General features: G+C 45.8%; 1 protein-coding gene across 7 annotated transcripts in view; it reads left to right on the top strand.

The window, feature by feature from the left end:
- DNASE2B (deoxyribonuclease 2 beta) overlaps positions 1-22,470 on the top strand; it is a 534,491-nt gene that overhangs the window by 42,021 nt on the left and 470,000 nt on the right. For 6 of the 7 annotated variants that reach the window (XM_069641599.1, XM_069641595.1, XM_069641596.1 and 3 more), the window contains exon 2: positions 305-482. In XM_069641599.1, the coding sequence (XP_069497700.1) occupies positions 305-482 (178 nt within the window). Of the gene's footprint in view, positions 1-304; positions 483-22,470 lie in introns of those variants that run through there. The other variant, XM_069641601.1, reaches the window with a different exon arrangement.

The following is a 22,470-nucleotide window of genomic DNA, read 5'->3' as shown; positions in this document are numbered from 1 at the left end:
AGTGGTGTATGTCTTTGCCTGTTTCTGTGAGTACTGCTAGTCTTCTCTGTGTTCTGTTGGTAATGTTGCTATCCGGGAAATGAGTCATGGGGACAACAAAAATCCTTTTTTCACAATTTCTTTCGATAGAAATTGTTTGTTGTTAATAATACACAACCTTTTCTTTGTGGTTAAGATTGTATAGTTTGACATAATAAGTTACCAAAATCTTTTTTCAGAACCTCTCGTCTTTGTTGAATTGTAATAATGCTATGGCACACTCCAATTAAAATGCTTCATAATTCATTGAACTCTTTTTTTTCAGGTTTATCCTCTATAAGTTGCCCAAGTATAAAATAAAAGAAAATGATAGAACGGGCCTGGAATACATGTACCTGGATTCCCAAACTCCGGCATGGCAAATGAGTATGCGTCTGGTTAACATGACCCAGAGTGTTTTGGGAATAACCTTGAAACAGATTTATCAAACTTACAAAACGAAGGTAAGCAAGCAATCACATTTCTGCTGAACATGTGTGCTGGAAAGAAGTCTGGTTAACGTGCTGAACTATCTTTCTGGCTCAAAAGGTTTTTTCACTAAAAGTGTTTCCATCAAAAATAAATAATCAATAAGCTTTGTAAAGGAAAACAAGTTTAAATTTGAAAAACAGCTTCTCGTTCGTTTCATCATTTCTTTTTCATGGGCATGTATTAGGGTGAACCTAGCAGTAGGTGAAACTGATATGCGTTAGACGGTTGGGGGGGTGGGCGTTGAGGGGGAAGAAGCCATGCAGCCTAGAATGTATTGTTGGCATACCATATGGGGAGCAGGGAATAGTTAACATTTACTGTTAGTGGGGTCCATGTAACAGTGGTGAGAGGCATTTGGGGTGGAACCGGGACGTGGGCTGCAAATACTAGTTGTCCGGAGGAATAGTGGTCTAGGGGGTTTGTTTGTGGGTGGGTCTTATCGGGCAAGAAGAAGGTGTTCCTTGGAGAACAGTGTTTTTAGTCCTTTTTTAATTGCATGAGAGCATTGGAGTGCGAGCCAGTCTGATCTTGACAGGTGGGAGGTTCCACAGCCTTGACATAGATCAAGAATGCTTTCTTCTTGGTTATTAGTTCTTTGCATTGCTCAATCTTTTCCAAGGCCCTGACTTCTTGTGATGCATTGACTACCAGAGATGGGGATTTGACTACGAGGTATGCAGTAGGGTGCATCCTGACAGCTTTGTTTGTATATGATGCAGCTGACTTTAACATTTAAAGTTAGGTGCTGCAGGGCCAGTGAGTATGGAGATTCCTGCATTAAAGTCTGATAGTAGTACCCGGTCATGTACGGTGCACCAATAGCTTGTGACTGGTGGGAAAGTCAGAGAGATTCTGCCGTGGAGTCGATGTTACCATGCTGGCTGTGTATGTGGAATTCCAGAGACTGGCGTGGGGTGTCCGCTGCCAGGTGAAGCTCTTGAGGTGCATGTGTACAGCCAGGACTGGCGGCCGTGGTGTTCATTGTTCTTGGTGAGGAGCAGACATTCCGTCTTGTGGTGTGAGGCTCTGGAAACAACAGCCTGGATCAGGGTGAGGCACCCCTTGAGTTGGAGGATGTCTTAGGTGGTATGTATTTCAAGGTGTAGTTGTGTACCATCTCCTATTGGTTGATGTGGGTATTGAGGCTGTCGATGAGGGTTCCCAGTGGATCCATGTAGAAACTGAAGAATGATCATTGATAAAAAGGATTAATGTCTTTAGGACTCCACAGTTGAAGGGCAGATGTTTAATATGGAGTGCCTCATATTGTCGCAGGACTTCACCGTGTGCTAAATAGATATGTGGACACTTACACCATAGACCTGAGTGTTGATTGTATGTAGTATTTGATCCCCAGGTTGCAAAAGAGTCACAGCAGTGAATGTTTCTGCATCCTCCTCATCTTTAAGTCACTGAAACATAGTTTTATTTTCCTCAGACTGTACTTTCACTGATACTCCCTCAGCACAGTGCACTGTTCCGCCTGTTATTTCAGAAAGAGCAACCAACAGACATTGTCATCCAATGAACTAAGTTGGGGGTAAACATAGTGTTTTGTAGTTTTTGATTCTCTAGAGTAACCATTTCAAGCAGCATTGGGGATGTTGTTCCCTCCAGATGGGGTTAACAGGAATCCACCACAGCTTGTCACTCCCCATACAATGTTTTATCTCCTTCTCCTAGGCCATTTTCGGCTTGCACCTCAAAATATCCATTGATTTCGTTTCCTCTTTGGATTTGCCCTACCCTGATTAACTCTGAGGGATCCTTCCCAAACCAAGCATCTTCTCCACTGCTCAGTCTCAAAACAGGATTGCCTTTTAAGGGTGCAGATGGCAATTTGAGTAGCTCCATTTCCTGGTCCTTAATGATAATTAGATGTTCCTTTCTCACACATACACACAGCAGGTGGTATGACCAGCCATCAGAAGACGCTGTGGAGTACATCATGATTTGCTGGTTTGCTGGTTCCCATAGTAGAAGGCTTTTGTTTTGCTTCCTTGTACTCATTTCCTCAGATCTGTGTGATTGAAGCCCCCTACCAGTGTTGGCCTTGACAGTTTCATTAGAGCTAGGTCTAGCACCCCCCACACCCCCTGAAGAAAGATGATCAACTATTCCTTACAGGTAGGCAGCAGATATCACTATGTGTAGAACTCTCAATGTTTACTTGATTCTTGGGAATACATTGATCTTTACACAATTCACTCTTCCCAAAGGAAAACATTAAATTTTTTCCCATGTGTACATATCACCTCTGATATGCCAGTGTAAGTTCTCAAAATTGGCAGGAATGCAACTAGAGACTCCCAGGAATAACCATATCCAGATACTTCAATTTTGTCTGGCTGCCATCTCATCTACCAGTTTTCCACACATCCTCATTCAAAGTCTCTCAATCAATTCATACTCTTTGAGGTGATTTGGCTAACTTTGAACCCTGAGAACTGCAAAATTGTTTTACTTTGCCTGGAGTCTAGTTGAGAAGCAATGACCATGTGCAACCTCCTCCAAAAGTGTCCTGCAAAAGTTTCACGGGAATCTAAGCTAAACATTCTGTTTCCCTCAAATTTTCACCAGACACTTTTGGGGTTACCAAATCAGCCACACTGCCCTTCTAAAAGCACCCCTTTGCCTCTCTCACCCCTCGCCCAGCCCACCACCACTCCCCATAGCTTCCCTTCCCAGCAACGCCACAAGAATGTTGAAATGATCTCTATTTCCAGAGCAAGAGTGTTGGAATTAGAAAAAAACATTAGCATGCCCCAATTAAATTGCGGTGCTTTGTCTCTCCTAATTAATCCCTGAATACCCGCAAACCTTTTCAGCTGAAACCCCCTGAAAAGCTCAAACGTTCACAGGACAGGAACTGCTGAAAATGGAGCTATTTCGAGTTTTGCCAGAACTCCTTTGCTGATCACTAATTGCAAACTTGTATTCACTATCCCCTTACTCCTCAAAGCTATTCCTCTGATGTTTGGATTCTGGTGGATGGTGTCAGCTAGTGGTTTTAATGTTAGGTGAAGTAATAACGGGAAGAGCCAGCACCCATTCCAGATTCATCAGTCTTAGAAAAGCTTTCCCCGTTTAGCAACTTTCCCTCCATTTTTAGGGATCCCCAAACCTTTGCTTTTATTTTTTAATCTGACCTTTTTCCAGTGAAGTGAAGCCTTGAGCTTCACTCCCCCTGACCTTTGCTGTTTTGTCATGGGGTAACTGACTAGTCCTTCAGGGTGTCAGTACTGGGAAACTTAGTTTCCCTTAGTCTTTTGACTATGTTATCTTTTTTGGTAACTTTGTATCATTGTACACAGCATCTTCCAATGCAGTGCAATTGAGTGCACTTTTTGCTTTGCCCTAGACTAACACTCAGAGGATTATTTGGTTACTAGAGATGTTCATAAGGACACACTGGTGGCAGCGGTGGCTTTTTCCCATTTTTGGCAGTATTTTGTGTTAAACTTAATGTGTTTTCTGTATTTGGCTACTGATTGTGGCTACTGTCCTAACATGGCTTTGCCACAAGGTCTTATGTTTGTTCCTTGGTCACCTTGTCACGAACACTTCTTCCTGATCTGCAAGGACAGTAAAATCCTTACATGGGCACTAAGGGGTGCGCTTTTTAGCGGGCGGCTGCTGCAGGGCCATGTGTGTTGCATGCCAGGAAGGGGGTTGCAACTGTCTGGTCCCAATCCACAAACTGGTTTCAGTGTGCCTGAGTGGTATTCATGAGTGTCACTATCAGTGGTCCTGATTGGACCATTGTGGGGTGTTTGGTGTGTGTGTGGAGCAGATCTTAGATTGGCTAGTGGGAGTTTCGACTCTTACCTGCTTTTTGGATAGGAAGAAACACCCTGCACCATGTGCCAGAGACACCCTGCACCATGTGCCAGAGAGATCCTGGATTTTCCTGTAGGTGCCAAGCATCCTGTCCAGCTGCCAGATGAGTGAGGAGACCGAAGACCCATTGGAAGAAGGATTGACAACCAACTTCTGCTGCTGTCCTGGGAGAGCTCTGCTTGGCCAGTGATCTACAGAAATCCTTGGAAGGAGTTTCGTTCCTTGGGGTGCTGGGAACAATCATCCTTGAAGAAGAGCCATCGGAAGTGTCCCTGGAACTCCCACTGGAAGGCCAGTTCTGAGTTTGGGCTATGGTGCTGCAGACGTCACCGTTCTGCATTGAGGCCCGGAACTTTGGAGATTGACAGCTTGTGGTACTGGAGTCATCACTGGCATGTTTCGTTGCTTCTGCAACAGAGTGTCTTCTAACCTTTGGTGCAATCCCCGGGTCTCCCACCTTAGTTTTTCCCGCTTCAGAAACTTCCTCAGAACTTTTCTGAACTTTTCTGGCATAAGCCCCCATATTATAGGCTATTTAGAAACTGCTTAATAACCAGATGTTTCTAAGCACGGACCCAGGGATCAAACCTGTGTTGCTCCGTGTCATCTTGCTTCCAAGGTGAGCACGTTGCCCCTGAACTATCCTCCCGCGACTTAAGGATGGAATCTAAAGTTAGGATTTTGGGGTTTCTGGGATTCGACATTGTTATATGATCTACTTACCTTACGTTTCAGGTGTAGTGTAGTATATCTGGATTTACTGCACTGTCCATGTGGTTGTATATATGTGCTTTATATTAGTTTGTGTGATAGCATTATCTGCTTAAAGTCATTATTCACTGTGTGTGTTTGGCCATATAATAAATGTTATTTTTATAACTGATTGTCTAGGGGCTATTCTTGTCTACTTTCCTTTTGGACTCATTGTGAACACCTTACCAGGCTCCCCCTCCTGAGACTTAGCCTTGACCACTGTCCATGCTACCTTGAATGGTTTGGCTACAGCTCCCAGAGTTGTCCCTACAACAAATATAGGTTGGCCTCCTATACATCTGTCCACTAGGCCAGAATGTATATCGAAAACCAGTCCTAACACTCTGGCTGGACTGAAAAACACATTCATGTATTACTATTGATTATACATGAAAGTGGCGTCTCAAGATAATGTTCGCTAACAGAGCAATTGATTGAAATTTGATTGAGCCATGGATTCCAGTAATCAATCCGCAATGTTATTCTTCCATCGACTTACCAGTGTCAGTCCTGGCTTTACATCTTTAGGTGGAATTTCTCCACCTAATGTCCCTTTAGCCCTGTCACCTGGCTTCTGGTTGAACAGCAAATTGTCCCTGTTAATCCATGTTAACAAGAAAACACAATTAGCAATCTACCAAATTTCTCTTTTACACCAGATCAAACCTGTTTTCGCCTCTGATTTATTTGGTTCCGTCATGCAAGCATTGGTCCTGTCTCACATTGACAGAAGTAATAGCCTTCATTTCTGTGTCTCTCAATGCACTTTAAAGACCCTGCGTTCAGCTTTTAATACTGCTGCTCACATTGTTGTTGGTGCCCGTAAATTTAATCCTATTGCTCTGATTTTGTTTTCTCTTCATTGGCCCCGCCTTGATCTTCAGATACATTTTAAGAAGTGTTAAATCGCCTTTAAGGTGATTCTACTCAATCACCCTTCCTACCTTTCTTATAAACTGATTTTTTCCTGGGGTTCACATGTAACACGCAAGATGTCTGTTGCAAGCCTTGAAATAGCATTGGTCAGGAAATCCTTCACTGCTAAACAAACTTTCTCCCGCATTGTTCATTGCATTGAATTAACAAATATGACTGATGCCTATCTGTATCTCTATCGTACAACTTAACTCCTCTTGCTACCTCCTGGTCTGGCCATTATACATATGTAATAAATAAATTAATCAATTGTCCCCAAATCTGGAATTCCCTCCTGGTTTCTTTGCATCTTGCTCCTACCCTTCTAATGTTCCGTAAGGAACTGAAATGTTTCTTTTCTCACAGATCTAACTCTTGCATTTAAAAATATTTTTTTATTTGTGTCTATTCATATTGTGGGCCTATTGTTTTATACTGTTTTCATTTGTTATTATTGTTGTACATGCATGCCCTCTGGCAAGGTTTGCGCAATATAAAATAACATTAAATAATTAGCAAGCAAAAGAAACATAAATGCTTGCCTTAGGTAATGTGTACAGCAATTTCACCAGCCTTGTGGGTTTTTCCCAAGATCATACACTTCTAGGTATTTTAATAGGAACCTCCAATTCACTCTAGTTCAGGTGACACTGGATGCAGATAAGCCGTATTATCTGCATCCAGTGTCACTGACACCAGAGGGCCACGGTGGAAGGCACACATCCTCTGAAGTTCTAAGGTTCACTTACAAAGCCACCATGGCTTTTAAATATTAACTTCCACAAGACCGGCTCTAGTCTATTCGCAATTATCTTTGCATAGATTTTGTGGGTCAGGAACATCTGCTTACTCGGGCCTTTTTGCTGCATTTTTTTCGCTGTGTTTTTTTATGGGGGCAGACATCCATCGCCAATCCCACACCCCTTCCCCAAAACCCCACTACCCTAAAAAACAATTTTACATGTACCATAATCCACACCCTTAAAAGAGCTGTGGAAAAACCAAATGCAGTGAAACGGCTGCAGCTGAGTGGGTCGGTCCCATATTTTTTGCCACTGACATTCGGCGAGGAAATTGGACCGTAGGTTGCACATTTATCCACTGTCTTCCATTTCTTGCTGATCACAGTCTCAATACAGAGAGACTCAATTTGCAAGGTAATGTGCCACTCTCTCGGCTCTAATTGAATACCTGAGAAGTGTGTCTCCCAGAGAATCCAAAAACATCACCTTGAACTTTTCCAGAAAGCTGTCCAGATCCGGATCCATACCTTAGTCGAAATCACCCACCTGCATGACATTGCCACAGTGCACATCCAGTATGTTCCTTGAGAGCTCATACTGACTTCCGGACCTTTGCCCCTCAGCAAGGAATATGTGCCCTGATGAAGGCTTTGAGGGCTTCAACCAGCTAAAGAACTGATCTTAGATACAGTTCTGCCTGCCTAACTAGAGACACATGATGTGTTGACATCTCCAGTGAATTGCCATTCGATATCTATAATGACTCGCCATTCACACTTTTCACTAACACCACCATTAATCTGCCTCGCCCTAGTTGTTATTGCTCAAGGACTCTAGTTTTGTCCACATGTTTTACTTGTGACATGTTGTTTCTTGATTAAGTTTATCTGACCACTTTTTCAGTTGAGTTATGTCCCTCAGAGTTTGAACCTAAGTATATGGTTTACTTTCTTATGCATGTAAGGGCAGGGTAGCCATTGCCGACCATAACATCTGCATCAGAAGTCAAAATCTGAACATCTCTTTCAACTGGATCGACTCATTGGCCGTTCTTTATTGATTACCCTTCGTACGTTGAATGACATGGCTGGTAGCGAACCACCTCCCCAGAAGAGGGCAGATTAAGGCCACATGCTCAAGTGGCAAGCACACGCTTCATAGAAGTAAGAGCATTATGGAAGGCTGAGAAAAGTAACTTTAAAGACATCCTAACCCGACTCATCTTACCCCCAGAACTAGTTCTGCATGCATAACAGCATCCTTTCTAGAGGAACTGATAACCTCTTCCCAATCCCTTCCCTCTGCTTGGAAACTGAAAGTGGGCTCACACTTACCCAGAGGAGTTCCCTGTCATCCATATTTATTGCTACCTTTTCTGTTTTGACTTCCCTTGTCTTGATTATCCGCCCTGGCCGCTATTTTTACTGGCACCCTTCCCAACATATTGTAGGACTGGTGAAATTATACAAAGAAACTCCAGCCCTAGAATACCTGGGTATAGTGTTGGAGAGAGGCTGAAAAAAAATATTGTTTACCCAACAATGTTTGTTTTTAGCGCTCAAAACATTGCATACCCTACTATGCACAGGGTTATACATTTCCAATATATAAAGTAACACACACACACACACACACACACACACACACACACACACACACACACACACACACACACACACACTCTCTCTCTCTCTCTCTCTCTCTCTCTCTCTCTCTCTCTCTCTCTCTCTCTCTTTTAGGTCACACTTTGCTTTAGCATGGGGTATTTTCATATGAACTTTTTTTTAATATAGGATCTGCTAGCACAATCTATGAAGTTGTATAGTACTTTGAATAGCCAGTGTTATTGTTAGCTGAACTAAAGGGCATTCAATGTACCAGCCTCTGCGAGGAGAAAGACGTAGACCCTTGATATGTCTGCCTGCAGATGTCCGTCGTGGCACCGCTAGTGATAAGAATGTAGGAGCGCTATCAATTTCATTTCATTTTGTCAGGAAGATTTCAAGTTATTTCGGTGGGTAACTGATTGATTGTATAACAAGAAAAGTAGCAGCTGTTGATTCATTTAGAATACGTATGTATGCTCCATTACACCGTATATCAATTATAAGTTATCAAATGAGACGCACTTTACACAGTCAACACTTTTTAGCAAATTGAATATTGTGTAAAAAACTTTCTTTATGTGAGTAAACATGATGAAGTTAAAAATATGTTTGTAAATGTATCTGGTGTGCATAAGATATAATGGCAACAGATAGAGGGACTCAATTTGAAATTTGCAGTATTTGTAATAGAAATACTGCCAAACTGAAATACTGTTACCGTGACTCGTAATCTTGGTAAATCCAGCATATTATTAGCGTTGGGTTGACAGTGCCAATCCCCTTTCATGAAGTCCGCAGGACCCCATTGGGGATTTGGGGGATTTACCATGGGTTGAAATTGAACATATGGTGAAGCCTCTGTTTTTGGTAAAGTAGCGGATATTCCACCAGCCAAGGGCTAGAGGTTTTACCTAAATGTTACCTCCATTATTGTTAACTCCACAATTGTACCCCACTGCCATACTTATCGTGATGCCCAAAGTGTTTTTTTCTTTTTACATTTCTGACATATTAAGTTCAATTATTTCAATATTATAATAATGTGTAGCATATGTAGTTACCCCATTTTAACATGATTATGTTTCTAATTACTGGAAGGAAATGTATACAAATAGAGGTATTCCCATGCTTGTATGTGTATATTTATTTGAAGAACTGTGATGTCAGTTTCGAACAGAAATGATTTACAGTAACACATTTACAGATGGGGGAGGTATTCCCACGAAGGGTGCTTGTACAATAGCACAAAGATGAGAACAAGTGGGGCATATACCAGGGACAGAACAAAACAAAAAAGGGCCAGAATAAAATGAATCCTAAGATTAATGTGCAATTCCCACCATCTAGAGAGTGGTGAATGACTAACTGAAGAAAATTAGTTTGGGTGAGGATTGCAGTCTTCCGAAACACTTCATACAAATGACAGACAATCGTTTTAGCAAACCAGTTGACTGCAACGTGCAAACTTTAAAAGTAGCGTAAATGAAAGTGTTTTAATAAGAGGTTTGACTCAATAATCTGCGGTGTCAGCATTTCGATGTGGAGATTTTGTGACCATTAAAGTAAAGAAATATGTTTTCATGTTTGGAACTATAAATCAGTTTAATTCAAAAGAGTGTAAAAAACATTATTCTTTCGAATGCCCACTGCCCTGTGAACTACACGTGCCTGGAAGAAAACCTTTTTTGCACAATCACAAATAGTGACAGGTTACATTCAGAGAGAGATTGATTTCTGCGTAAATGCTGGCGGTACCAGTGGACCCCATGTATAACCTTATATCTAGTCAATTTAGTGTTGGCATACCGAGGGTCCAGACAGAGCAATTTCAACACCTTCTCCCATGGACCATCAGAAAGAGCCACTCCTAGGCCCCCTTTCCAGGGCAGCCTCAATGCTGGGAAGTGCTTGTCACATTTGTTTTATACTAATGCCGGTGCCCATGCGATAGCCTTCATATGGGGAAGATGTAGGAGTCAAGGCCTTACCAGCCTCTGTCTATGTGTCTTTCAGTCACATGATTGGGTATTGCCCCACCGCAAAAATATTCTGATTCAAGGTGCTGGCTCAGATTGACTGTATTTTGGAAATCTCTCTGGACAAATCTTCTTGGTGGCACAGTGGAGAGAAGACCTCCAGCCAAATACTGGCTGTTTTGCCTATACTTCATCACTAACGTTGGAGTTCAGCATTGAGGAAGGTGGCAGTAAAGATGTGGTGAATCTTTTTTTAAAAAAAGATTTTATTTATTTTCTCTTATTCACATGTTGCATGTATATGACATTTGCTCCAGTTCTTATTGGGTTAATTCGTTAGATTACAACATTCAATAGCTCTGATGGCATCATTGTTCCATTTACATGTCTTTGGTGATCTTGAGATTAATTTTATGTAATTCAAATAACATTAACAATAACTCCATCCCTCGCCCTCCCCCCAGAACCCCAACGTGTGTGGTTCATGTACAATTCTCCTGGGCTTAATTAGACCTTCTTTATTTTTCAGGGTAGTTTTCATTGTCCATTCCCCCATTATATTCATGTCACCTGTATGGTTTTGAGTAGGGCCGTTTTTTATGAAAGTGGTGTTCTCTGTCTTTGAAATAGTCGTGGAAGGGTAGCTAGACTGTCAAGTATTTCTGGTATTTCCTCGATCTAAGTGCGCACACCTTTTCCATGGCAAGCACCCCCCAGATATTTACCCACCAACAGGCTAAAACTGGTCCTTCTACCGTCTTCCATCCCTGGACTAATGTAATTCGGGCTGCTATCAACCGGTGTGTGATAAGGGTAGCGTGGGCGCCACTTGCAGCATAGATTTCCGCCACCTGCGACCCCAGCAGAATTACAGTTGGTGTATTAGGTAGTTGTGCCCCTGTGATCTCCTTTATGTGACCTAAGACCTCTTTACAGTAGATTTTAGCTTTGGGGCATGCCCACCACATATGGTATAGGTCCCCTGCTTCCCCACACTGCCTCTTGCATAGGGAGGAGTAGGTTGCGTTCATCGGGTGTAGGCGCTGCAGAGTTAGGTGCCATCTATAACAGATCTTATATGTAGTTTCCTTGATTGCAGTACATTTAGATATTTTATGTGCCCTCCTCCAGATTTGACCCCATTCCTCCTCTGTAGTAGGAGTGCCAAAGTCTTTTTCCCATCTAGCCATATAGGGGAGCTTATCTACTGGGTGTGCCCTATCCAGTAGTCTATATAGTCTCGAGATTCCCTTAGATATCAGGCCCTCTCTGAGGATTAGTTCAAGCCCTATTGGTGCTCTAGTTCCTGGCTCTCTTACCGTCCTCTGAGAGATCCGATGTCTAATTTGTATATACTTGTACCGTTCCCTCTCTCCTATGCAAAATTTCTGCTTGCACTCTTCAAAGGTCATTGGGTCTCCATTGTGGAAAAGGTCTTCCAGTGTCGGGAGTAGTTTCTCCATCACTCTGGGCAATGAGAATTTCGTGTCCTTCAGGAATAGCAGTATTTTGTGTGCGTATAACGCTATTTTGTGTGTCCCCTTTTCCACTTACTACTCCATGGATCCCCTGATCCTGTCTGATTGTAGCTGCCAGTGGTTCCATAGCCATAGCAAATATTACGGGGGTCAGCGGACATCCTTGCCTTGTAACTCTTGGGATTTTAAGCAGTGTCGTTTGTCCATTAACCAGGAATCTCGTTGTGGGTAGTTGGAAGTTCACTAATATCATTCTCATGAACTCTGTGCCACTTCCAAATGCTTCCAACACTCTCTACAAGTACCCCCATTCTAGACTATCAAAAGCTCTATGCACGTCCAAAGCCGCTATTAGGAGTGTTTGCCGTGTTCTTTTTCCCAGATCTATTATATCTATTGCCCTCCTTACATTAACCTGGGTGTGTCTCCCAGTAATGAACCCAGCTTGATCTTCATGAATTATCCCTGGCCGAATACATGTCGAGCTTCCTGCCAGGACATTGGCGTAGATTTTTGTATTGCTGTTTAATAAAGAGAAGGGGCCGTAATTGGAGCAATCTGTTGGGTCTTTCCCTGGGTTAAGGGTTAATACTGTGGTGTATTTACCCATATCATCTGTGACTATCCCCTGTTCTGTAATCGCGTTAAAGAGGCGTGTTAGAGGGTTAAGTAGTTGTGATCAGAAGGTTTCATAGTATCCGTTCCCGAAACCATAAGGTCCGTGTGTTTTGTTGACTGTCACGGATGATATTACGTCACTGACCTCCTGTGCCGTAATAGGTTTCTCTAGATTTTCTTTTCCCTCGTTAGATATCTGGGGGATCTGTAACTCCTCCTGGAATTTTGAGTCTTCAGGGACTCAAGGAATAATACAGAGATAGTGCCGCAGAGTGCTGTTGTGATACAGTACAGGGTCGCAAGGGCATAGCACCTGTCATGGAGAGACGTGCAGTGTTGATGCAGTAAAGGGCAGAGGGTAGGAGTGTGCGGTCGGAAGCTTGATTTAAAGTGGAGTAAGACATTTACAGATTACAGTTTCAGTTACAATATGGCGGATGCCAGTCCACTGAACAGGCAAAAGGCGGGCAGATCTGTCATATAAGTCGGGGTCGAGGGCATTGCTGGAGAGGTTGAGGAGCATGGTGGACAATTGGGATCTGGTCCCCAGTCGGTACAAAGGAATAAGGAGGTGGGGGTTGCCCAGGAACAGCAGTTACAAAGGGTACCGCAGGGTAGGGACAGGGGAGATAGTGCTGAACTACAAGCAAATCACAAAGATATCACAAAGGGGATGAAGGTTGAGAGGGATCAGAGACCCTCATAAATTGCAGTAATGCTTGCACACATTTTCATGAGGGCCACAATATGGCGGCTGTTGCCAGACGAGATAATGAGGGTAGTGGAAGGGAATGTGGATGTGGAGAAAAAGTTAAGGTCCACCCACAGGTGGGCATACATTCTGAATGCAGCTGATGACGCATGGCTGAGAACGAGAAAAGCAGTGCCAATGAAGGAGTGCAAGGAGTGGGAGGAGGGAGACCACACAGGGGAGCAGGGTTATGATGTGCTAGCACCAGTGCATGTGTGGGTTGGGGTGGATGACGCAGAACGCTGTGGGGGTAGCTCTGTGTATTTCCGAGCACAGGGAGGGAGAGGAAGAGGGGGGAGACACAGGCTGGCTGGGTACCGGGGGAGGCAACTGTGTGCAACAGAGGGGAGGGAGGAAATTTTGGAAAAAATAGATACAATGACAGGTTTGGCAAATAGGGGCCAGCACGGAGAGGGAGGCAGGTTACTGGTAGTGCCAGTGGTTGTGGTGACGGCCGCTACTAAGTGTACCATCCACATTCTGCACACACAAACGGGGTCCTAACAGCATGGGGGAAGACAAAGGGGCAAGAAATAAAAGGGATTTCAGAAGGGCTGGTGACTGTGCAGTGTGAACCTTAGACTGGGCAGTGAACAAAATGCCAGTGAAAGGTGTAGTGTTAGGCGAATACATGTTACGATTACAGCGCTTTTCACCCCACTTCTGGTATCTTGTGTATTGTTTGTGTCTGAGTGCCGAGTGCCTGGAATGCAGGAGGTGATGTGGGGGTGCTGGATGAGCACTGGTAGTGTGGAGAGCAGGACAAGCCTGTAACAGGAAGGAGCTTACCATTCTGTCCTCCATTCCCTTAGGCACTCTTGTAGTTCTTCCTTGTTCAAAGCCATGGCAGGTGGTTCGCCTTCTTTAGGCCTGCTCTTTGGTGGGTTACCAGGGCTCGCTGTCAGAGTGCCTTCTGGAATATGCCGTCAGCACCGCTCCAGTTGTCCTCCCTGTGGTCCACTGACCCTCTGCTTTTACCTGGGACGGTCTTTCCTCTGGCTCCTGGCATCTGTAATCTACTCTTGGTATTGTATTCAGGTGCCCCCTCTTGTCGTTGGTATGGGGCCACTGAGTATTGGAGGGATTGGTCCCTATTTCCATTTGGAATGTTCTCCCCTCCCCAGGGAGGGTCTGCAGGGTGTCTAGGTAAGTCGGGAGGCAAGGGTATGGTCTTGGCCCTCCGTTTGTTCTGTTTGCTTTTAGAGTTTCCCAGGTTACCTGCGCTTTCTTCCCGAGATTTATTTAGACTCTCGCCAGGCTATGCGGTGGTAGATCCTTTTTTCCTGCAAATTATGACCCCTCCCGAGGTGTGTCTCCGTGGCCTGTGACCTGCTTGAAACCACTGTAGACGGCGATACAGCGGGGCGTGTGTCTGTGGCCTCTTATTCCAAGTATCTTAGTTTCCTTTCATGCGCGGGGGGCCTTCACTTTCAGCTTCAACACTGAATCCCCAGACTTTAGTTGCGTGCGTCCCCTCCTGGTGATAGTCCCGGTGTGTCATGTGCTGCTTCCTTTTGCTGTACCCAAGCGGGTTCCCTGCCTCCACCTCCGTGGGGTTGTATGCCAATGGTTTGTTCTTACCCCTTCTTTCCCCCTTATAGGATCAGGGAAGAGGGGGGTCACAGGCAGACTCGCCGCAGCTAGTAGGGATCCCCGACTGGTTCCGCATTTCTTTGTTTTCTGCTCGACTCTTGGAGTGCAAATAGGGTTCTCTAGGTCCTCCGTTCCCGTCCCTTCTGGTTTGGATAGTTTCTTTATTTCCATCCTTGAGCTCCGAAGCTACAGGGACTCGCTAGGTGTTGCTGGAGGGGTGGAAGGGGACCGTGTGATTTCTGGCCCCCACACGATTTTCACCCCACTCACTGCACTCCCTGCAGGGGGAGGCTGCCCACTCCTCTGACCTTCTCAGCCTTCTGGTCTGGTGTTGCGGATCGATCCCTCTTGTCTCCCGCGGATCCAAGTGAGAGCTTGCTTCCTTTTTGGTTACTGCTGTTCACTGCATTCCACGGGGAGTGAGAGTCCTCCACAGCTAGCGGGCATTTCCAGCTCTCTACGCCTCGCATTCCGCTGTATGTAAACTCTGTCGGTGGGGCCAGAAATCACAGTGCAGAAATCACCATTCATTGCCTGCCAAAATGCACCCTTGTTCTTAGACTCAATTAAGTATAGCATCCTGGATGCATCCTTCAGAACCGTCTCATACTTATGGGATCGCAGCCAGCGCCTATATGCAACTTTCAAGGATTTCCAATCCTGGGAAGCGAGGTATTTGCCATTTCTAAGCGACCACCTTAGTTCCCTTTTTTTCTGTTGGACAACTGGATCGTAGGAATGATTCCTAACCAGTTGACCCTGCGCGTAGGGCAAAGCATTTCAGCATATATTCTAGCCAATAAGTCTCCATATGGGTTTGTAAGGAGCTGCCACTCAAGATCCCCCTTGACAAATAGTTTACCTAGAGTGAAGTAAAACCTCTGCATATTCTTAACATTACAAACAATTCTATTCTTCCCGCCAGTGACATTCATAGCCGGGCTATAAGAACCAGCAGGAGTTACCTGCCTTTCCACACTCCAGTTTAGAACTAGGGGATTATGATCACTCAGATCAAAGTGAACAATTGATAGGGAGGTTAACTTTTGGAACATGTCATCCGAGGCAAAGAAGTAGTCTATTATACTCCTAGCTTTTCCCCTATGCCAACTATAGTTAGGCGGGATGTCTCCCATAACTTTACCGTTCAACATGCACAAGCAGTGTTTTGTGTGTTTTTTTCCCTAATTCAGGGCGAGTTATACTTTATATTTATATTTTATAGTTATATTTCCTGCCAAAAGTGGATAATCTCTTTTCGATGGATCAAAAAAGGCTTCCTGTTGGGTTGCTCTCGAATGGCAATATACATTAAGGACTAGGGAGAAGTCCCTACCTGGATAGAGAGAACTATCCCATTCCAATTCCACAGCTTGAACAAAAGAACAAGGCATTGCAAAATTGGTAGCTGAGATATTCAGATCCTGACGAATACCAAAAAGAAGGCCTGAGGTTGTTCTCCCCAAACATGCAAAACCATCTACTGAGGGGAGAGTTCTCAACCATGATTCCTGAATATAAAACATATCTGTCTAAAATATTAGTGATCCTGCGGAGGCAAACAAATGAGCAAAGCCCTTAGAGTTCCAAGACACACACATTGATCTTCCAAAAGAGTCCCTGTGTAGCACGGGAGCCAGCTACTTCTTACGTGCATTTAAACAAGCAGCCACCCAACTCCAGTCAGAGCCATTAGATGACTCTGCGTCTTCAATTAAGTGATTGACAACTAATCTGCCCCCATCCCAACCAGTTGGGCATTTTACTGTTACAATTGGGGAAAGGGAAGCATTGTTAACCATGCTCGAGAGGGGATAAATTGGAATGTTACACTTTGGTGGATTTACAGATGAACCAGGTGCGAAAACCAGAAATCCCCAAATCTTCAGTTGTTCTGACTTTAGTAAGTTGGATAACTAGTGGGACAGCTCTAACCAGTGGAAGGACTATGAGCTGAATACAATTGAAACAAAAGGGTAGGCATCCTGCCACATACAATCAGGTATTTACTAATATTTGTGTAAATAATGCTTATTTTTTCATGTTTTTAGTTTAACAGGAACAACTCTGTGTCTCCTATTATTAACTTACACAGTCGAAGAGCAAAATAATACATTGAGTTCACACAGCTTTTATCATTTAGCTAGTGAGTCTGTTTTTTCTTTCTTTTTCAACAGATTTATTTTTTTGTTTTTTCGTGGAGAGTACTTTTCTAACCATTTTAACCCTTAAAACACACCCCAAACAAAATTAACCCTTTACCCCACAAAAATATGCAAAATGTATGCATTTGATGCACATTGTTTCGTTGGAAAAAAATTTGATGGAAAAACCCTCGATGGAAATTTTTTCGATGGAAAGTCCGCACACCCTTTGTCTCCTTTTGTCTTCCATAGTAATGAAGCCTGGGACTTCCCCAGTTCCCGCACTTACAGGCGCCCTATCCGATCAATTGGAAAGGCATCTCCCCAGGCTATTGCACCGGGAGCTGGGTGTAAGTTGTAGTACCACCAGTAGGGTCCTCCTGGGGGGGCAGAAGTAATAACGCCAATGCCCTGGCTCACAGTTCTACCATCAGAGGAGTTGCCATGGCTGCCACGCTCAGGTCCTGCAATTGCTGAGCCTCTTCGCCATTACCGGCAGCGGCAGGTGGGAGAGGAGCATTGCCCGCATAAAGATCACTTGCCTGACTTGGATCTGTCATTTCCTCTCCTATCTGTTCCTCTCTGGTAGCAGAGATCTAAGTTGTCACAGATCTGTTGCCCGTCTCCCGCACTTGTCTTGTTTGGTGCAGACCGATATTTTGAGTCTGGTACAGAGCCATGGAGTTAAATATTTTTCCAAGGAATTGTTTAGAGCTTCTCACTGCGTTCTTTCTTACACCCTTCTTGTTTGAAAGTTTTTTCAAAGGTGCTAGCAGAGCATTAGGGGTGTGCTGCTTTTCTTAAGTTTCACTCCCTTTCTCAATAGTTTTTTTGGTTTTCTTAGTACCTGGTAAATTAAAAATTGCAAAAACCCCGGCTGATCCATATCCTTCCTCAGTCGGTAAAGCACTGCTCGGTCCTTCACCTCTACCTTCAGCCAAATGTTCTACAGCAAGGCAAAGCACCTCCACCTCTGCAGGTGAGGTTGCCTCAATCATCACTCCCTCTGAATTTTCATTAAAAATAATTGACGTCTCGGTTAGTGATGGTGGGCAGCAACCTCTATTTCTAGGGATAGGGTCATTTAAGCATTCCTTCGGCCTCAGCGATACAGTATGAGTGTGCATGGCTGCTTTAGGTAGATCCTCTGTGAAGGGTGCCCGGCTCGAGGAGTCAGCCCGGCAAATGGTCCTGTGAAAATATTCGACCAAGGTCATTTTTTCCATCAAAAGTGCCAGCGTATGGGTATATGTCCCTGGTTGCAAACATCACCACTTCCTGCTTGTCATAGAGGGTCTTCAGCTCTTTTGAGATGCCCGCACACTTCAGGCAGAGGCCCCTTTGCTAATTTCCATGGAAAGCCTCACAGGGACATTATGGTTAAGTTGCACTAATAAAAACCTATGAAATTCAATGGAAAATGTCATCAATGACATTTGTGATGTCATCTTTCATGTCCTGGGTGTTAGTCTTAGCAGTGCAGGGTGGTGGTGCGGGTTGTTTAGCTTACCATAACTGGCGACTTTCTGGCGGTTTTCGGTTTTGCTTGTAACCATAACGTCCATTTAACAACGTTTTTTAAAGTAAATATATATATATTCAAGGAAAAAATGTAAGTTGCGGGGACGTTAAGGTGAGAACGCAACAAACCCCCTGAAATTCAGCTAAAGCCACCTTAACTTTGCGCCCCCGTGGGGGGCGTGGCTAACCGCCATGTGAAGAGGACGTTTGCTCCGTGCGCTCCGTCTGATGCGACCATCATAAGCTGCCATTAACTACATTTGTACGGGCCCCTGAAGCCCACAAACTGCCTTACTGAGGGCTGATACCATCCTGCACCTGCGGCCCGACTCCCATGGTTCTGAGCGACCGACTTTGCCTTATAGACCGTGCGACACGATCCAGCGGATCAGAGCCAAAATGGCGGCTCCCTCACCCTGCTCGGCGCAGCGGCCCGAACCCTAAGGCTGCTTCCGCGCCGCAACGCCGAAGCCGCCTGAGTGGAGAAGACACCCCCGCTGTACAAGAGCGCCTGGCCAGAAGCACTCGAGCGGCCGAGTGCGCGAACGGGAGGAGGAGCACCCGGGACGCAGAGCCCAGCCTGATACAAGCCTGATACGAGCGCAACCCACTGCAACTTGGAACCGTGAGCCTGGGTGTCGTAGGATCTTCGAGGTGAGCGGGGGGGGGAACAAACCCATTTGCTATATACCGCTGGCCCACGCGAGCTGCCCCCCCCTCCACCACCCTACATATGCACGGTGTCCTCCTGCACAAAGCGCCCAGCAAAACATAGCAGAGACTTGGGGTTCGAGCCCTAACCACTACATGCCCCGACGAACACTTCCTGACGACACGGTCTGGCCCCTGCACACTAGCTATCCATCTGGACCGCCGGAGCGGCCTATAGCATACCGCTGCCCTCTACCACAGCTTCCAGCCAGACCGAGCTGCACAATAGCTCAACCACTAGCGCTGGCACAGGGAATTTACGGCCTCTCCACCTCATCACACCCTAGCCACCCCTAAGCCCGCGCCAGGCACAGAGAAGCGCCCGTAGACCAGTTGATATGTCCACCAAAGGTGCATGGGCTAAGCAACGCCAGACCACCATCGATACCTTCACGGTGGTGGGGCCCACAGCGCCTGAGACCATGAACGGGGCAAACGCCGCAGATCTGCCCGACCCCTCAGTGCCAACAACTGAACCAAGCAACACACAGATCCTCGAAGCCATCAAACTATCCCAAACGGCCGTGGAACAAAAAATTGACGCAGTCGCCATAGACCTGAGCCTCCTACGCCAGGACGTCCGCTCTTTGGCCAGCAGGACAGATACGCTGGAAGCCCAGGTCCGCGAACACACCGAAGTCAAAACTGTGCTCCTCAAAGATGTAGACGCACTCCTTCAGAAAGTGAAAAACCTGGAAGACAGGGCCGAGGAGGCAGAAGGGCGCGCACGCTGGAACTACATTCACCTTCTGGGCCTACCGGAGGGCATTGAGGGATCGGACCCCACGAACTATGTCGAAAACCTCCTACTACAGTGATAGGTGCAGAGAAACTCTCCCAGGGTTTCACAATTGAAAGAGCGCACCGATCCGTCACCATGAAACCTCCCCCTGGCAACCCACCCAGACCTGTGATAGCAAAGGTACTTAATTACAGGGACCGTGAAACCATCCTTGCCTTCTCGCGATCAGGCGGCCAGATTTGCAAGGGCTCAGCCAAAATATCCATCTACCCGGACTACACTTTTCAGGTCCAAATGAAGAGGGCACTGTTCATACACACCAAAGCTAGATTGAAGTCTGCCGGTCTACGCTACATGCTCCTATACCCCTCCAGATTGAAGGTGATACGCAACAACAAATCCTATCTCTTCGATACCCGGACCGAGGCTCGGGACTGGATGGACAGTGAGCAGATCCCTGATATCGAAGTGAAGAAGCGACAACCACGCTGAGTCTCACCCCTCAACGGCTACACCTTGACCCAATGACTCTCAGGGGCCCCACCAAGTAACGGCTATACACACCGCAGCTGACTTGATTCCTCGAAATGAGACGCCCGAGACGAACACTCTCCTACCCCCTAAAGCTCTTTCTTGTTAAGGGTACTTAGATACCCGCCCGTAGGGCACCAAGCGACCGATGCACGGTCTAAAGGAGCGGAAACGGGACTGTCATAGTGAGGGAGACCTCGCTCGACCTGTTTTATGTTGGGGACGTTCAAAGTTATGGGGGGGAAGAGAAAAGGGAGTTGGCACAGAAGTTAGGTGCCGGATTCGGGAAAAACCAAGACCACCAACAACCATTGCAGGCAGCACGGATGAAGCACTGTCCCTACGCTGGATGGGTTCGCAGTTATCGAAGCAAAAGATAAGAGACGCAGGCACCTTAGTCGGGACCCACATCCAAAAACCATCTAGACCTCGAATGAACTCCACACGCCACTCGCCACCTGCAGAACCTCCTGGTAAGCCAGAAACAGACACTGGATCCTCTGATTCTCATGGCTGACTCGATAAAAATCATGACGTGGAACGTCAGAGGCATGAATAGCTTCGTGAAGCAACGCCACATTCTCGCCTACATCAAAAGAAGTAAAGCTAGAATAGTCCTACTACAAGAAACGCATCTAACGTTGCACAAATTGAAGGCATTAGCCAAGACATGGCGCGGAACTCTGATAGGATCCTCCTACTCCTCTTATGCCAGAGGTGTCCTGATTTGGATAGACCCCTCTATCCCCTTCTGATTAGTAAGCTCCAAAGTAGATGACGAAGGTAGGATGGCACTAGCGTGCGGCACAATCGAAGGCAGGGAGATATGCCTAATCAGCACCTACGCACCTAACCACGACGCAACAGCTTTCTTTCATTCCCTATACTCACGTCTCAGCCCTTACAGGGACAACACCATGATATGGGGAGGCGACCACAACTGCACCCTAGACCCCCTGATAGACAGGTCAGATGATAAGCATACATGCCCTTCTCCACCGGCCAAAATACTATCCAGGCTGTCACAGCAGCTACAACTCCGAGACTTGTGGAGAGAACAACACCCAGACCTGCGAGAATTCTCCTTTTACTCCCCACCACACGCGGTCCACACTAGGCTAGACTATCTTTTTGTAAGCCAAGAGCAACAAGCAATGTTTGGCGAGGCTCAGTACCTGCCCAGGGTGCTGTCCGACCATTCCCCACTACTGGCTGCCTGGGAAGTCTTCCTGCCTAGACCCCCTGTCCCCACCTGGAGACTTAGGGCCGAGGCCCTCCACGACACAGCCCTCCCGGAACACATAGCAGACAGGACGGAGGACTATTGGGAAAGAAACCTTAATAGAGTTAAATACATAGGCACCGCTTGGGAGGCATACAAGGTGGTCATGAGGGGTGAGATGATTGCAGTTATGGGCGGAGCCCTAAGGTCTATTACATCCTCCCTAGAACACTCAGAGAGGGAGCTGGTAGAACTGGAAGGTAGGTTAGACTCATCCCCAGAACACCTACAGAAAGTAACCGACCTAAAACAAACCTGCCTAACGCACTGGGAGTCCCTGGGAAGGCTGAGCTACGCCAAACACATTGAGAGAACCCATGCCCTAGGTGATAAACCCGGTAAACCCCTAGCTTGGCTATACAAGAGGGAGACCCCCAGAACACCCATTTGCCAAGTACTCAAACCAGACGGCTCCTTAGTGCACACCCAAATAGAAATTCACTCAGTGTTCTCCGACTTTTACTGCAAACTATACTCCGAACCCCCGCCCATGGCCGACTCTGGCATTGAAGATGTCCTGGACGATATCGACCTCCCCAGGCTTGATTCTCAAATGACTGACATCCTAGATGAGCCCATCACCCCAGATGAGGTTAAGGTAATCATTAGATCTCTCCCGTCTGGAAAATCCCCTGGCACTGATGGACTCCCCGGGGAATTTTATAAGTCGTACGAGGAGACCTTGGCCCCACTGTTGGCGCAGGTGTTTAACGAAGCTTACGAGCGTTGTGCCCTCCCTGACTCCATGAGGGAAG

Source organism: Ambystoma mexicanum, chromosome 1q (assembly GCF_040938575.1).
Source record: "Ambystoma mexicanum isolate Mex_15411 chromosome 1q, UKY_AmexF1_1, whole genome shotgun sequence".
Taxonomy (NCBI): Eukaryota; Metazoa; Chordata; class Amphibia; order Caudata; family Ambystomatidae; genus Ambystoma; species Ambystoma mexicanum.
The sequence above is the reverse complement of the archived record's forward strand: the minus strand, read 5'-3'. Positions and strand labels throughout refer to the sequence as shown.